Here is a 15,732-nt window from a genome sequence, read left to right on the forward strand (position 1 = left end):
TGTTGTTGTTATAATTTTTTTTTTAGTGGGCACTTTTTTCCCCCAGACAGGGCTTCTCCATAGCCCTGGCTGTCCTGGAACTTGCTCTGTAGATCAGGCTAGCCTTGAACTCAGAGAAAATCCTGCCTCTGCCTCCTGAGTGTGGGGATGAAGAGTGTGCGGTGACTCCTAAAACAACATGGGTGGTGCACGCCTTTAATGCTGGCACTCAGGAGGCAGAGGCAGGCGGATCTCTGTGAGTTAGAGGCCAGCCTGGTCTACAGAGTGAATCCAGGATAGCCAGGGCTTGATACACACAGAAACCCTGTCTTGAAAAACAAACAAACAAAAAATGTGAACAAAGTAGTGTGTAGGAAAGCCATAGGAACAGCGGGGGGGGGGATGGAGGGGGTCTGGGAAGCTTCTGCAGAGGAAGAAGTTGGGCATGCTTGCCCTCATACAGCTTCCTTTGCCTAGGAACAAAATGTCTGTCTCGGGAGACTGCCCTGACACGGAGCTGGTGGAGATGGGTTGTGAAGTCAATTGTCTTGGGGTCAGGTTCGGGGTGGGGGAGCCTAGGGCAGCACCACTCTGAGCAGGGTTTAGGGGCTTCGGGCCCCTAGCATCACACTACTGTGACCACCAGTTCCCAGCTCTAAGTCACCGGCTCCTAGGACCACAGGTAAATTATTTGATCTCTCTGTAACTCAATTTCCTCCTCCCCCCAAAGTGCAATCATCAGTCATGCTGGGAGACCCTCGCAGAAGCTTTTAAGTTAGTATGTAAGAACTGTTCAGCAACCCCCTGCACTGTTCTCATTCCACATGCAATGCGGTAGGATGAGGGACCAGTGAGTATTGTTTGCTCCTCTGCTGCCTGCCAACAGATATCTGGGATCCCTGCCTTTTCCTTTAGAAGACTCCCAATTCCAACCTGATGGAAGAACCTTCAGACCTCTCTGCTGAAGCAGACGTTCTGGAGGCAGGCACACAGGGAAGGGATTGGATGCTAATACCTGGAGGTGGTTGTCTCCTGTGATCATGTCCTGTGACTGAGCGTGGGCTCAGACGCTCAGCTCTGTGCATGTGACTGTATGTGTGGTCAGAGCGTTCTGGATTTCTGGTGAGCATCTGGAGCAGGTGGGTGGGGAGGAGCCACCACTGGCCTTTAGTGCTAAGTAAGAAGGCAGGCTATGCACCTGCTCTTGGCTCAAGATCTGGAGGCAGAGGCCAGGTACCCCCTACACACACACACACAGCTGGTGAGTGGATAGAAATGGAACTGTGAAGGACACTGATGAGATGTCCCCACTGTGCAACTGCCCCAGTGTGACACATTTGCCAAGCACCTGTACCAGTCCTGGGCCTGAACTTGGCTCCCATCCCCAGACTCAGTCTCCCATGTTGAGAATACGTTGTACACACTATGAAGTTTGAAAACTGAACCCCAGCTTTCTCCAGCCAAGATGGAGGAGCAAAGGGCTGTCTGCTAGTGGGACAGCAGATTTCTGGGTGCCAAAGCTAGCAAGACAAGAGAATAATGAGTTCCCCTGGCCAAAGCTTGCCAGAGTGCTGGAAACACTCCATTTCTCTAGGAACTGGGACAAAGGTGGTCCCTCTTAGGCTGTACAGCAGTATCCCATGGTCTTGCCTCAGGTGGTGCGGGCTCTGCTGGCTGTCCCCTCCCTTCTCTCGCCTTCAGCCTTCATCTCCTCATGGGGTGCCTTAACACTTTATCCCTTGTTGGCAGTCATAAAGCATATCTGAGCAAATACCGGACATGGTCACCACGGGCCAGCTCTACCTGCCCTTTAAATCTCGAGCCGGGAAAGAGCCACACACAGCAGGACTGAGTGGTGACACCTGTACGGCTAGCCAGGTACTGGGCGTACACAGTGGCCTCTGGGCTCAAAGTTCCATTTACCCTCAGTTGCTGCAGATCTGAATCCTGCACTCTCAAATGACAGATCAGGATCCAGGCTTCCAAGGAGCCAAGATGACAGCCCACTTGCCCCAGGAGGCCGGCTTTTCTCCAAGGACCACCCTGCACCCCACAGCACAGGATCTTTGGCACCAGGTGGGATTCTGGTTGCTAGGGGCCAGAGCTGAGAGCTACAGAGACACTGGATATCTTTTTGGATTTTGTATGACTTTCATGTGAGGGATGTGCAGTTTATTTTCACAGTTGACTTTAAAGGAAAGAAAACCCCAGTCTAGTCAGTACCTTTCTGCATGCGTGTGCTTTTCCCCTTGTATGTTGCCTGAGGTACAGATATTTTACTCCCTTGCCTTGAGGTTTTGTTGTCAACACATGGTGTGTAGCTTCTGGGAACTTCTCTCTGTTCTATTTAGGGGTATAATTCATCTTTATATGACCCAAGAACTGTGGCCAGGGTCTCTGCCTCTACTGCCTTAGATGTATTACAGGAGAAACACACCCTCCCCCCTCCACCTCATGTACCTGCTCTCAACTCTTCACTCCCTCTGCCTGAAGGTCTCCAGCAGCTCTGGCACTACCACCACCATAGACCCTCACTCCTGCCCTCAGCAGGGTGGAGAAGACATCCGCCCTGAAATGAAGGAAGATATACATGACCCCAGCTACCAGGATGAGGAGGGGCCCCCGCCCAAGCTGGAGTACGTCTGGAGGAACATCATCCTTATGGCCCTGCTGCACGTGGGAGCCCTGTATGGGATCACACTGATTCCCTCCAGCAAGGCCTACACCTGCCTCTTGGGTAATACCCTAACCCTTCATTCCTGAGCCGGGACCCCAGGTTTCACCCTACTCTCTAATAAGATAGTCACTGACTCAGAAGAGTAGCAGTTCTCTGCTCAGATTTTTTTCCGCATCTTCTTTCCACTCCCTGAGATACTGATAGCTGGGCTGGGAGTGGAGCCTTGTGGGATTGGGGTAGAGAAGCATCTGTTCTGAGGGTCCTTTAGCCTGGATGGTAAAGTCTGTGAAGGGCGGAGCATAGATGTATGGCAAAGGGCTGGCAGTCTCCAAAAGAGCTTTTCTGCCTCAAAGCTTCCTGCATCAGCATTGCGTGCTACAAGAAAAACTAAGGTCCCTGCGTCCCTGCTGGGAGGCATGGGAGCCTGATGAGGCCCCCTCACAACCCCCCCCCCCCCCCCGTGGCCTATGGAGACACTTTGACCTTCACGCTGTTGTAATAAGGAAGATCGTTGCTACTGTGTCCTTCACTTGGTAGCTAGCTCTCTGGGGATCCGTGGGGTGTGGACTGATGCAGGGCGTGCCCACCCACCCCCTTGGACACATACATGTGCCTTTAAGTACTTTAAGTAGCTTTCCCTCTGACTTGTCATTCTTAAATCAGGAAGAGGGACTAGAACCATGCAAGCCAGGGCGGTGAGCCAGGGCTCCCTCTCTGGAAGACAGAAGACTTCCTGGTAGCTGTCTCTAGGGGCTTAGTGCTGTAGAAGTTGGCTGCCCTGCCCTCATCCTTTTAGTAGCTGCAGCAGGTCAGCTCTGGTCCTTGGAGCCAGTGCCGGGGAAATACAGCTGAGGAGAACCCCTTTCTTAGGAATGCAGCTTTTCCAGGCACCAGATGTGCCTGGTCGTGTTCTTTAGGTTGCTGGTGTGTTTTCCCAGCCTTTCTCCTACCTCAGTGACTTTGAGAGCCTCTGTCCTGCAGGGAAGTTGACATGAAGGCTAAAGGGGAAAAACTTTCCAGCCCACTCTTTAAAACAACGTTACAAGATGTTGCTTAACATACCCACTGTGAAGACAAACAGTCCTTCCCTGGAGGTCACGGAACTAATCTATTTGAACCGAGCTGTCTGTTAGTCAAGGGTTTGGGAGGGACAGACCACACAGTGTGTACTGGCAGTGAGTGTCCAGACTGACAGATGGATGTGGCAGAGGAGGGGTTTGGGATCTCAGCATAGATCTTGGACGATGGAAGGTACAACTGGGACAGTGCCTTATTTACAGGAACCTGGGGTGCAGCCACCACCACAGTTTTGCAACAGTGTGATTCTCAGTAAACGATCTTTTCTACGATCTGTTTCTTCAGGAAGCAGAAGTAATCACACCTACCAGCCAAGGTGTGCCGTAATTGTGAAAATATTAACATTCTTGGTAAAGCTCAGGCCACTGTAAAAACAAAACAAAACAAAAAACTCTGTGCAGGGCTGACTTGCCCTGATATGGGCGTGTGGCCTGCCAGCACATTCAAATGTTATTGTGCCAGCAGAATTTGCCTACACCTGTCATGACTCAATATCTCTTAAAATTGGGGTTGTTGTAATTGATAAAGCCAAATTGCTCTGGTTGCTATTTTTTTTAGGCATCAAGGGTTATTCTGTGGCCGTGAAGGACTTAGAACATATAGAGGAAGGTTAGGGTCGATAGGCTCAGGTTGTTGCCCCTGCAGACAGGCGGTGAGAGCCCTGTTGCCATCTTGGCTTCATGGGCTTCTGAGCTTTCCTCCATCTCTATGTAGAGACTGGGACGTAATGGAACTACTCAAGTGTTCAAAGCCGCAAGGTATCAAGACCAAGGCACCCCAGGGTTCAGGGGAAAAGGATCTGGACTAACAACGTCTGAGGGAACAATGGGAGGCTAGAGAGTTGGCAAAGGATCCTCACACCCTTGGGCAGACGGGACCCACAACAGTTGGTGACTCACTCTCCCTCTGTCTCCTGACAGGATCAATCTACAATGTAGTTGCTGCTTTGGGCGTCACAGCCGGGGCTCACCGCCTGTGGAGCCACCGAACTTACAAGGCCAGGCTACCCCTGAGGCTCTTCCTCATCATCGCCAACACCATGGCTTTCCAGGTAAGAAGCTGCCGATAGAGGCTGTGTGTCTACTCTCTGAAGGCCTGGGGGCAATGTGCAGCCAGTCAGCACCTCAAAAAGAGCCATCAGGACCGCCATTGTCCTTCTCATTTCCCCGTAGTCACCACAAATGCATACACCATACTGAGGTCCACACAGCATGGACATCTCAGAGTCACAAGGATGGGAAAGTAGAGTTAATTGGAAGACTCTCCAGTTATAGGGCCAGTGTTTTCCCCCGAAGTCTCCATGTTCTATATCATATGGCCTGTTCTGCTGTGGCTGTTCAGCTTACCTTATGGGCCACAGACTCCGGTTTCTTGGAAACTCAGTGAACAATAAGCTCATATGTAGTGGGTGTAAACATGTTTTTGTTTTGATCTCAAGTATGGGATGGGAAACAGACTTGTGAGCAAAGAGGTGATGTTTGTCCACTGGAAGAGGAATCACCTCTTGTCGGGGCATGGTCTTTGCTAACCGATAAACGCCTTAGGATGGATTCTGAGGGGACACACACACACACACACACACACACACACACACACACACGCCCCATTTTTTGTGCAGGTATCTCCGTACTCAAGTTATAAGGCGCTTACCCCACCGGGATCAAAAGTAATATGCCACAGACTTGAGGACTCTGCTGCAGATAATAAAACATTTCAATGGCAGGTAGAACGCTAGTGTTTGTGTCATAGAAGAAGTCATTAAGTCTTCAAAATGTCTTAGGAGATTAAGCCCCATTTTGCACTTGGTCACAAAGAGATTGGACAGGTAAACCCTGTGGTCCTAGGAGTGACTGCCATGCTGGTCAAGTCAACTCTTAAAGTTTGCTGAGGCAAAAAGTTGTAACAGAAAAAAGTGAAAGGAGTAACGGGCCCATAATTGCTTTTAGACTTCAGCATCGGGCTCAGGGTAGCTCACTGGATGGGAAATCAAACCAGTCCCTCTTTCTTGACATGACTTGAGATGCTCACCTTATGTGTCCAATCATTTCTACCTAACAACTTATTCCTCAAAGGCTCCTGGTGTCCTGGTGGGACAAAACCAAAAAAGAGACATTGATGCATTTTTGAAAGGGTAGAAAGAGTTACCAATAAGCCAGAGGTCCTTTGGAAAAGTGCAGAGGCTCCTGAGTTGCACACTGGCCCTGACACTGGGCTGGGTGAGCTGTCACTTGTAAAGGCACTAGGGTGAATGTCGCTGTACCTTTGTGATAGGGAAGCATCCTAGGATCCCAGGGGACCCAGTGATCAGATGTTCCCTGAGAAGCCTGCCTTACATCCCTTTCTTTGAGAACTAGGGTTCCTTGCTTTGCTCTCTGGACCTGTGGACCTCATCGCCACACACACACACACACCCATCTTTTGCCATCTCCCTATCACACAACCAAAGGAAGCAATAGTGTGATTCTTGGGCCCGAGACTGTAAGTTCTTTTCCACATATACTTCAGGGGCAGGTGTACAGAAGATGGTGCTTCCCAAGACCTCCTTTGGGTCAGAGTCCTGGGGACTTTTTGAGGTGTGGTCTTGAATCCTTGTAACATCTGGGCACTGGATTCTCCCCGGGAGGGCATCTCTTCTCAGTCCTGGCCTCCTCCTTCCCGTCCTTCCAGAATGACGTATACGAATGGTCCCGAGATCACCGCGCCCACCACAAGTTCTCAGAGACACACGCCGACCCTCACAACTCCCGGCGTGGCTTCTTCTTCTCTCACGTGGGCTGGCTGCTTGTGCGCAAACACCCGGCTGTCAAAGAGAAGGGCGGACAGCTGGACATGTCTGACCTGAAAGCCGAGAAGCTGGTGATGTTCCAGCGGAGGTGAGTAAGGGGGGAAGATGTCAAACTCAGGGCACCTGGAGTTTAGGGACCTTACTTTTTCTAATAGAACACATTTAATAAGAGCTGATTTTACTCTGTTTGCATGCTCACGGTCATTTTAAAACTCAATTAGCTAATGTTTCACGGGTGCACAAGCAAGGATTATTGCTTTGTTCCTTTCTCTCTGAGATATTTCCATGAAACAAATTTAGTGCAACAAATGTTCATTGACCTAGAATAGTCATGGACACAATCAGAGAAGTAATGGAATCCTTCCCTTTGAAAAGCCTGTATCCTAGGCAGGGGTGCAAATAACCAAAAGTAAGGCGGAATGCTGTCTACAGTGAAAGGTTCATGAAGACCAAGACTGCTGGGAAGAGTTGTTGAAAAAAAGCAGCCTCAGAAACAACAGTGATTCTGACATCTGTGCATGGACAGAGACAACACAAACGGCACATGAGACTAGCCAAAGCCTTACACTATAAACACGGTCCTTGGCATCATGGGGCAGGGCAGAGATGTACTTCAGAGAGGTTGCCCCATCGCAGGTGAAACCAGCCCTTGATTGATAGGTGAAGGTCAGGGAAGCAAGTTAGGTATTGAAAGCCCTGGGGCAGGGAAGGGGCTGGATGCAGACAGGGTCCATACAAGTTGAATACGAGACTGCTCAACAGATATCAATCAGCTCCCTTGGAATGTCAGCGCCATGGGAGAGAAGCATGGGCAAAGCTTCCAGAGGGACAGAGAGATGTCAGTGGTCAGGAGCACTCAGTGTGCCTCCTGGAAAGCAGAGCAAAGCTCTAGTGGGTGGTAGCAGGAGACAGATACTTGTCATGCATTCTGTGTCACAGATGGAGGTGGACTCAAGAAAGGACCCCAAAGGCAGCTGGGAAGAACTTAACAGATGAGCTTGGGCTTTGATCCTGACCTGTTTGGCCAGCATGGCTTTACACTTTGTGAAAAGAAACAATGGATTTTTTTCAGTCAATGGCCCCACGTTCTAACCCACATTCAGCCAGTATTTCTCATCTAAAGAGTGAGATAAAGACTGGAGGGATGGCTCACTGGTCATGAGCACTGGCTGCTCTTCCAGAGGACCCAAGTTCGATTTCCAGCGCCCACATGGTGCCTTACAATGTGTAAATCCAGTTCCAGGGGGATCCAATACCTTCTTCTGACCTCTTTGGACACCTGCATGCATGTGATGCACATACATGCATGCAGATGAAGCACACATATACATTGTGTGTGTGTGTGTGTGTGTGTGTGTGTGTGTGTGTGAAGAGTGAGCTAATATATATTCCTCCTGTATTCATAGTGTAGGAGAGAAGACAGCCCAGCCCAGTGAGTGTGGGCTTCTTAAGTTTGCTCGTAGCCCCGCTCCACAGACTCAGTGTGTGATCTCTCCACATAGGCACTACAAGCTATCTGTTGTGCTCATCTGCATCATCCTGCCCACACTGGCACCCTGGTACTTTTGGGGTGAAACCTTTTGGCACAGCCTATACATCGCTATGTTCCTGCGGTACAGCGTTTTTCTCAATTTTACCTGGCTGGTGAACAGTGCTGCCCACCTCTACGGCTACCGGCCATACGACAGGAACATTGGTGCCCGAGAGAACCCCTCGGTTTCAGTGGTATCTTTGGGTGAGTCGCCAGTTCACATCAAGACTACGTGCCGTGGGCTGTTGATTAGAGGGTTAAGGCTAAGCCAGAGACGTCATATATTATAACCTATTTTTACGATGGCTTCGGATCTTAGGTTTCCACTCTAAAGTGAGGCTTAATCCATTGGTTTTTAATTTCCCAAACCGTCACCAACTGTGACTGAATCCTTTTTAGGTTCTCCTTTGCCAGTTGCTTCTGAGTTAGGTTGCATCTTGCCAGAGGCGGATGATGCATAAACTAGAACAGTGACGTCAGAGGAGAGGCCAGGAAAGCGTAATGCTTTATATATGTAAGCCTGCTGCATGTGTAGGGAAGCAAATGGCTATGACCTAGCTCCGTAAACTTCAGCTATGCCACACTACTGTAGTTTCCTGAATCTTCCTCCAGCTTTTAGTATTTCCCACCATTGTCTATAGTCTTAATTTGACTGTGTTTGGGGTGGGGGGGAACCTCACCAGCTATGCTAGAAAATTCTTAGATTTTCACAGAAATGGCATAAGATAGGCTGATGTGTGGCCTGGGCCACTAAGCAGAGTCTATACCGTGAGTTTTTCCAACTCCAGAATCCTTATGAGCTCCAAGTGGCTGCCAGCCTCTGGCTTCATCTCTGAGAATATTCCCGCTCGGTATCTGTTCTTTTAGCCCACTTGCCTCCTCCTTGGCTGCCCATAGCCTTTTGTTCTGTTTAACATCTTGTCTCCTAGTCAGGCACTCACGCTCTTTGACAAAGATGGTCGTTCTCATAGCTTTCCCGGGAGATCTCTTCCTGTCCTCCTTGTTATCCATACAGCCTAGTTGCCCCTTTCTCTCCTCCCCCTGCCTCTTTCTTTCTCTTTCTCTCTGTGGCACACATGCATGCATTTGTGTGTGGAGGGGCGGGGACAGCGACTTTGTTTTAAATGTCAGACAAGAGCCAGTGAGGTCTGGCTAGGTCCCACTCAGAGCCTCCCTGTGGTAGCATCTGTGGAAGTTAGCAACCTTGTGTTAGGGCCTTTAGTCACACCACACACAACCCAGAGCACACAGGGAGTGTATCCCTTGAAAAGTCTTGGTTGGAGTAATTTTGTTAAAGAAATTCCTTCATTGTTTTTGTTTTCTATATAATCCCTATTATCTCTGGGGTATTTTGGTGTTTAACTTTTAGCTAGGGTCTCAACAGGTTCCACATGGTAGCTCTGGTTGGCCTGGAACTCACTGTGTAGACCTGGCTGGCCTTGAACTTATAGAGACAGGCCTCCCTCTGCCCCCTGAGTGCTGTGATTAAAGGTGTGGGCTACTACACTCTGCTTTGGGATATTATTATTATTATTATTATTTTGTTTTTCAAAACAGGGTTTCTCCATGTAGCCTTGGTTGTCCTGGCCTCACTTTGTAGACTAGGCTGGCCTTGAGCTCAAAGCGATCCACCTGCCTCTGTCTCTCAAGTGCTGGGACAGGAGATATTTTTTAAAAGATTATTTTTATGCGCATGAGTGTTTTTGTTTGTATGTACATGTGTACAGCATGTGCTTGTGGTCCTGTAGAATCTGGAAGAGGGTGTTATATCCCAGAAGCATGGACACTGGCAAGTGGCTACACCACTGATGACAATGTCTATCTCTTCTCTATCAACCATCAACTGTATATAAATCCTCAGGGCGGGTGGCGTCCCATGAGCCCTTCCTCTTGCTATGTCTAGGTGTTGACCAACTCAGTCTCAGACAGATCTTGTGCAGCAATTACAGATGCTATGAGTTCAAGGTTGCCACAGCCATGCCATGCCCAGAGGTCCCCTGGCTCTTAACATTCTTTCTCTTCTTCTGACTTTCTCTAGGGGTGTTTTTATCTTCAGGGTTCAATGACTTTTCTTCTTTGCCATCTTTCCCTCAGTCAGACAAGGGTCAGTATTGTTGGAATCAGTTCAGAAAGAAGAGCCATGTGGAGAACAGGAAAGCACCAAACGGATTACAGACAAGATTGTGAATCCAGGATTTGTTCTCCTTTATCTTGCAAGATCCCCATCCTAGGAGTCTCAGAATCTCAAGGATTAGAGGGATGTCTGAGTACTTTCAGAGTTCTGTTTTCTTAGTGCTTCCGCAACCCCAAAGTCAAAGTTCAGAGAATTAGCAGCCAGAACAATCTCCCAAGAATCAGGAGAGGCTAAGGGAAATGCCTGACACTGGCCAAGACACCTTCCTGGTAATTTTGAGAGCTGCTATCTACCCTGTTGAAGGCCCCACCCTTACAGAGAATAGCAGTTTATGGAGAACAGTGTGGCTTACTTCATCTAAAAAGCAAAGCTATGTCCTGCCCCACTCTCTGCCCTGCACTGAACACAGGCACCCAAATATCCTAAAGCTCTGGTATTTTTTCATGATACAATTTGTTCCTACAGATCCAGCTTCTCTCGCATCCTCTTATAACAGAAACTTCCTCTGACAAAGGCTCCCAGACAGGCATGTGTGAGCAGAACCTGTCTATTGGTTTCCTGAGATGCCTCTGAGGAGTCTGTTCACTTTAGAATATAAGACTGGGGGTTCATCTGTTCACTCAACAGTGGGGTTCTTCAAGGTTTGAGGTACACAATAGATAAGAGGTGTTCAAAGAAGAGGAAGCAGCAATCACTGAGCCCCTAACACTCTCCTTGCTTCTGTTCCAGGCGAGGGCTTCCACAACTACCATCACACCTTCCCCTATGACTACTCCGCCAGTGAGTACCGCTGGCACATCAACTTCACCACGTTCTTCATCGACTGCATGGCTGCCCTCGGCCTGGCTTATGACCGGAAGAGAGTGTCCAAAGCCGCCGTCTTAGCTAGGATGAAAAGAACTGGAGACGGGAACCACAAGAGTGCCTGAGTTTGGGGTTATCTGGGTCTCTGGTCCATAAACTAACTGGGTCAATATTTAATGTTCTCTTAACTACTGAATCATGCTACCAAAGCCTACTTCTGAACTTTGTGTGTGTGTGTGTGTGTGTGTACAGGGTCTTTCTTTGTAGTCTATTGACCAGGCTAGCCTCAAACTCACAGTGATCCTCCTGCCTTCTGGCACTCGGGTAGAAGGGTGCCAACAACTCTGAGGGCTGAGAAGGTTGCCCCAACACATGAGGAGCTGGAGAACTCTGGAGCCTTGGCTCTGCTCCTCTCCTCTTTCTTTGTTTTTTCTTTCTTCTTTTCTTCTTATGAAGGCGTCCCAGCAGGCAATACATCTCTTAGAGATTTATTGGAGGGAGCAAATCCAGGAAGGGGCAAAGTGCAAATCCAAGAGTTGCTGCCTCTCCTCCCGAGAGAACACAGCAGGGAAATGGTCAGGCACAGCCTTTATATAGGGTTTCTTAGGGGGTGGAGCTTTCTGGGGGCAGGGATTTCCAGAGTGTGGATTGGTGGCATTTCAATCCTGAGCTGGTGAGGGAAACTCAGGGGTTGGTGGAGTTTAGTGGGAAACTCAGGGACTGGTCAGTTTTTCTGATCAGGGATTGGTGGGATTTTGTCCAGACTTTTCATCCTAAATTAGCATAATCAGGGATGAATCTTACTGAGGGGCTGGAGATGGAAGTTACAGAGGTTTGGGGTGGTGGATTTGGGCTGCTGGAACTTTCTCGGGCAGAGGTCTGGCTATTTTTCTGCCTTGGGGAGTTGTAAAGTTTACAAAATGTCCAAAATTTACAGAGTCCTCTATGAAGGCAGTAGGCTGAAGCAAGAAAAATTGTCATCATCGACTTCTCCCTTGGTGGCAGTAGGCACTCTGTGGCTCATAAGGTGTCAGGTTTCTGTAGCAGTGTGCTGAGGCAGGAATCGTCACCATGGACAGCTCCTGCGGAGGTGCTCACGGGAGTCACCATTTTTTCTCTGGTCTCCACAGCCCCAGGGCGGTCAGTCCCTCTTTCCCCGCTGACCTGGGCGCCAAGGCTCTCCCAGCCCTCTCCAAGGCTGAGGCAGTGGGCTGCCAAGCTCTCTTCACTGAGGAGAAATCCCCACATCTGCTTTCTGATTGCTGGGATTAAAGGTGTGCACCATCATGCCCAGTTCTGCCGAGTGTTCTTGTCAAATGTTCAAGGCAACTCTCATTTATGATGCAAACCAGACCACTCTTTCTTCTAGTCCCTGTCTCTCTGCGCTTTGTTCCTAGTGCGCTTGTCTTTCTCCTTCATTGCTTCTCTGAGAAGCTGCCAGTGAGCGCTTGGTCCACCTCCACACCTTGGTGATGTCTCAAAGTGAGGACCTTTATCACCAACAGTTCTCTGTCTCCATAGCTACCCAATGCGACCGATGCAACAAAACCTCTTAAGAAGCGTCTTGCTGTCTTCGGTTTAAACATTGCTAAAGGAAAGAGATTAAAAAAATAACATTTGTTGTCATAGAAGTGCTAAGGCTCGTAAACCATCAGGTGGAAAGCATGCATGCGTGGTGTGACTCAGAAGCAGGGAATAGAGCCAGGAAGTGAAGCCGCAGGAATCACTCGACAGCATCAGACCCAGCTCCCCACCTCCCACAGATGTGGAGCTCCAATACTAAGCAGGTAAGGGCTGTCGAACATGGCTGTGCTAACACAGTGGGATGTCTCTGTAACTCAAAGAGAAGTTAGGGAAAAAGGCATTCTATTTGTAGAAAAAGAGATTCCTGCTGAGATAATTTTCTTTAGTGACACTGAACTTTGTTATATCATAGAACCAGAAGTCTTTGCGTGAGACATGTTTGAGTTGGTAAAAAAGAAACTCCTCTGATAAGTTTTTAAAACCTGAGAGAGGTTTTAAGATGGATCCCATAAGCTGTGCATCCAATTCCTTGTATGCTTCTGTTGTGCCTTCCTTGGACTATTACTATCATTTATTTTCTGCTTTCACAGTGATTAGATAACTACAGCAACTCACACATCTAAAGGACTGTAGGCAACGTTGTGTCAAACCTAAAACTATCTAGACCAGGAAGATGTTTCACTCAGTGTCTCCCTCTGCGAGACACTGTTCCAGAAGCTCATAGAACAGAGGGTTGCTTTTGTCTCCTGTTACTCCCAGCTCTGATAAGAGTGATCACTGACTATTTCTCATTGACTATAGTGGTAATTAGACTTTTCTCCATTTTGTGCCCCTCACACACTCTTGCTCTATTGTTGTGGAAATGTTAATATTTAATATTAATTCATATAATTATTAAGGCATATGTAAAATGAATTAATTATTCTACTAATATTAATTAAAGCTGGTTATTAATACAGCACCAGTTATTCCTTAACTTGCTATTTTATAAGTAAAAGACAGAGGTCTGTTATATTTATTATAAGCCTTAAAACTCTGGAACTGGGTAGATATTAACCCTCTAAGCTATCTTGTCTACTTTCCATCCAAAGTCCCCATAAACACTTTGCACATATTCCATTTGGGCTGCTTCTGCTCCGTCACCCCAGTCCTCAGTGCAAGCTGCTCTAAGCCGTTGTATCCAACTTATGCTAAGCCATGGCAGACTGCTCCCTCCTTCCCTTTTCCCTCTCTCCTCCTCATGGTCCTTCTTTCATCCCACAAGCCCCAGAACCTTCCCTTCACTTTCCTCTCTTCTGCCCAGCCCAGGCTGGAGGCAATGTTATTAGCCAATCAGGGATCATTTTGGGAGGCAAGTTTCACACGATGTCATTTTGGATACATAATAATTTGCTGGTAGGACAGCAAGGATCTTGGGTGGGGGGGGTGCAAGCAATTAACATTTGAATACTCAGAAGCTCCAGGTCAACCCCAACACTCCAAGACCAGCCTACACCTAGGACTGATTGCTTGGGGAAGATACCTAACTCTTACCTTCCTGGTACTTGATCCCCCACTCCCATCTTTTCCTTTTCTCCTATTGGTTGGCCTCTCTGTTCCCTGATCTTTCTCCTTTCCCTCAACAGGGGAATCCTTCTCCTTCAGACACGATGCTCATGGGTTTTCCGTGTCTCTAGCAAATGACCTTGTTGAACTCTTTCCCGTGGCTGCTCTCCCTCCGTGTAGCTGTCACATGAAGGACTTTAGGAGAGTCCAGCAAAGTTTCTAGAAACAACCGTGGCTCAGAAGGGCTTTCGAGTGCATAATCTCAACCACCTCAAACTGTTCATGTTGTGCCACTGAGCCAACAACCACTGAACAAGAGGGTTTGTTATCAATCCTTTCTGTGTGGATCAGAACAGAGAGCACGGGGCGTGGTCAGTGCGTCCTGTCTGCCCAGCAAAGTGGTCCACATGCACCAGTGCTTCCATATGATCATGGGATGAGAGGTCATTGGGAGGAGTCTGGTACTCACTGGGAGGTGCCAGGAGGGAGGGTGCGTCAGGGCTACATAGTGAGACTCCATCTCCTTTTGTTTTGTTTTTTGATTTTTTTGAGACAGGATTTCTCTGTGTAGCCTTGGCTGTCCTGGTCTGTGTAGACCAGGCTGGCCTCAGACTCACACAGATCTGCCTGCCTCTGCCTCCCGAGTCCTGGGACTAAAAGTGTGTGCCACCACACCTGGCATGAGACCCCATCTCAAGCAAACTCCTACCTTCCCCCCGCCAAAAAACCCTATGGGAAATAAATGTAATTTCCTCTTCTTTCCCTTCTAGCTCTGTTCCATAGATCTGATCCTTGCAAGTCTCCGTGTAAGTCTGGATGGATACTTCTGGCCCTCATGTGTATTTCAGATTCATTTAGGAGACTGATGTCTTAATAAGGAACACTGTTTTTGAGATTCTAAGGCTCAGTTTAAATGACATGTTAAAGAGAAACTCAGATCTGACTGTGAATCTCTCATGGTTATTTTTTTTTAATATTTATTTCTTCATTATGTATACAAAGCTCTGCCTGCATGTACCCCTGCACACCAGAAGAGGGAAACAGATCTTATTATAGATGGCTGTGAGCCACCATGTGGTTGCTTGAAATTGAACTCAGGACCTTTGGAAGAGCAACCAGTGCTCTTAACCTCTGAGCCATCTCTCCAGCCCCCCTCTCATGGTTATTTCTTGTGGGTGTTCCAGCAATGCAATTAGGTACCATGCCCCTTTCTTGCTCACAGTGGTTGTAAGCCTGCCCTGACTCCTTCCACAAAGTACCACTGTGCCTGAGATCCTGCCACTGGGCCTGGTGGAAAGAGGAGCCTGCCTGAGGAGTTATCAGTAACATGAGTTGCAGGATTTTTTTCTGGGTTTTAGTTTGGAAACTTGCTTAGAGTTGTTTTTATTAATTGGGCACATTTGGTGGATGGAGAAAGTAATTTGAATATATTCATATTTTTCTTCCCTCACCTCCTCTCTTCCTTCCTTTCTTCCTCCATTCATTTTGCTTTGTTTAGATCAAAAAATAGTATTGCCAGGCAGTGGTGGTGTACACCTTTAATCCCAGGACTTGGGAGGCAGAGGCGGGAGGATCTCTGTGAGTTAGAGGCCAGCCTGGTCTACAGAGTGAGTTCCAGGATAGCCAGGGCTACACAGAGAAACCCTGTCTCGAAAAAACCAAAACCAAAACCAAAC

The 15,732-nt window shown here is 48.2% G+C and overlaps 1 protein-coding gene across 1 annotated transcript; it reads left to right on the forward strand.

Moving 5' to 3' along the window:
* Window positions 1-1,758: 1,758 nt before the first annotated feature.
* Window positions 1,759-11,112, forward strand: LOC127189898 (stearoyl-CoA desaturase 4-like). Its single transcript, XM_051146960.1, has 7 exons — window positions 1,759-1,843; window positions 1,946-2,055; window positions 2,473-2,716; window positions 4,654-4,784; window positions 6,401-6,606; window positions 8,021-8,253; window positions 10,913-11,112. Exons 1-7 carry the CDS (start codon window positions 1,759-1,761, stop codon window positions 11,110-11,112), a joined length of 1,209 nt encoding a protein of 402 aa, XP_051002917.1.
* Window positions 11,113-15,732: the final 4,620 nt, after the last annotated feature.

Source organism: Acomys russatus, chromosome 5 (assembly GCF_903995435.1).
Source record: "Acomys russatus chromosome 5, mAcoRus1.1, whole genome shotgun sequence".
Classification (NCBI taxonomy): domain Eukaryota; kingdom Metazoa; phylum Chordata; class Mammalia; order Rodentia; family Muridae; genus Acomys; species Acomys russatus.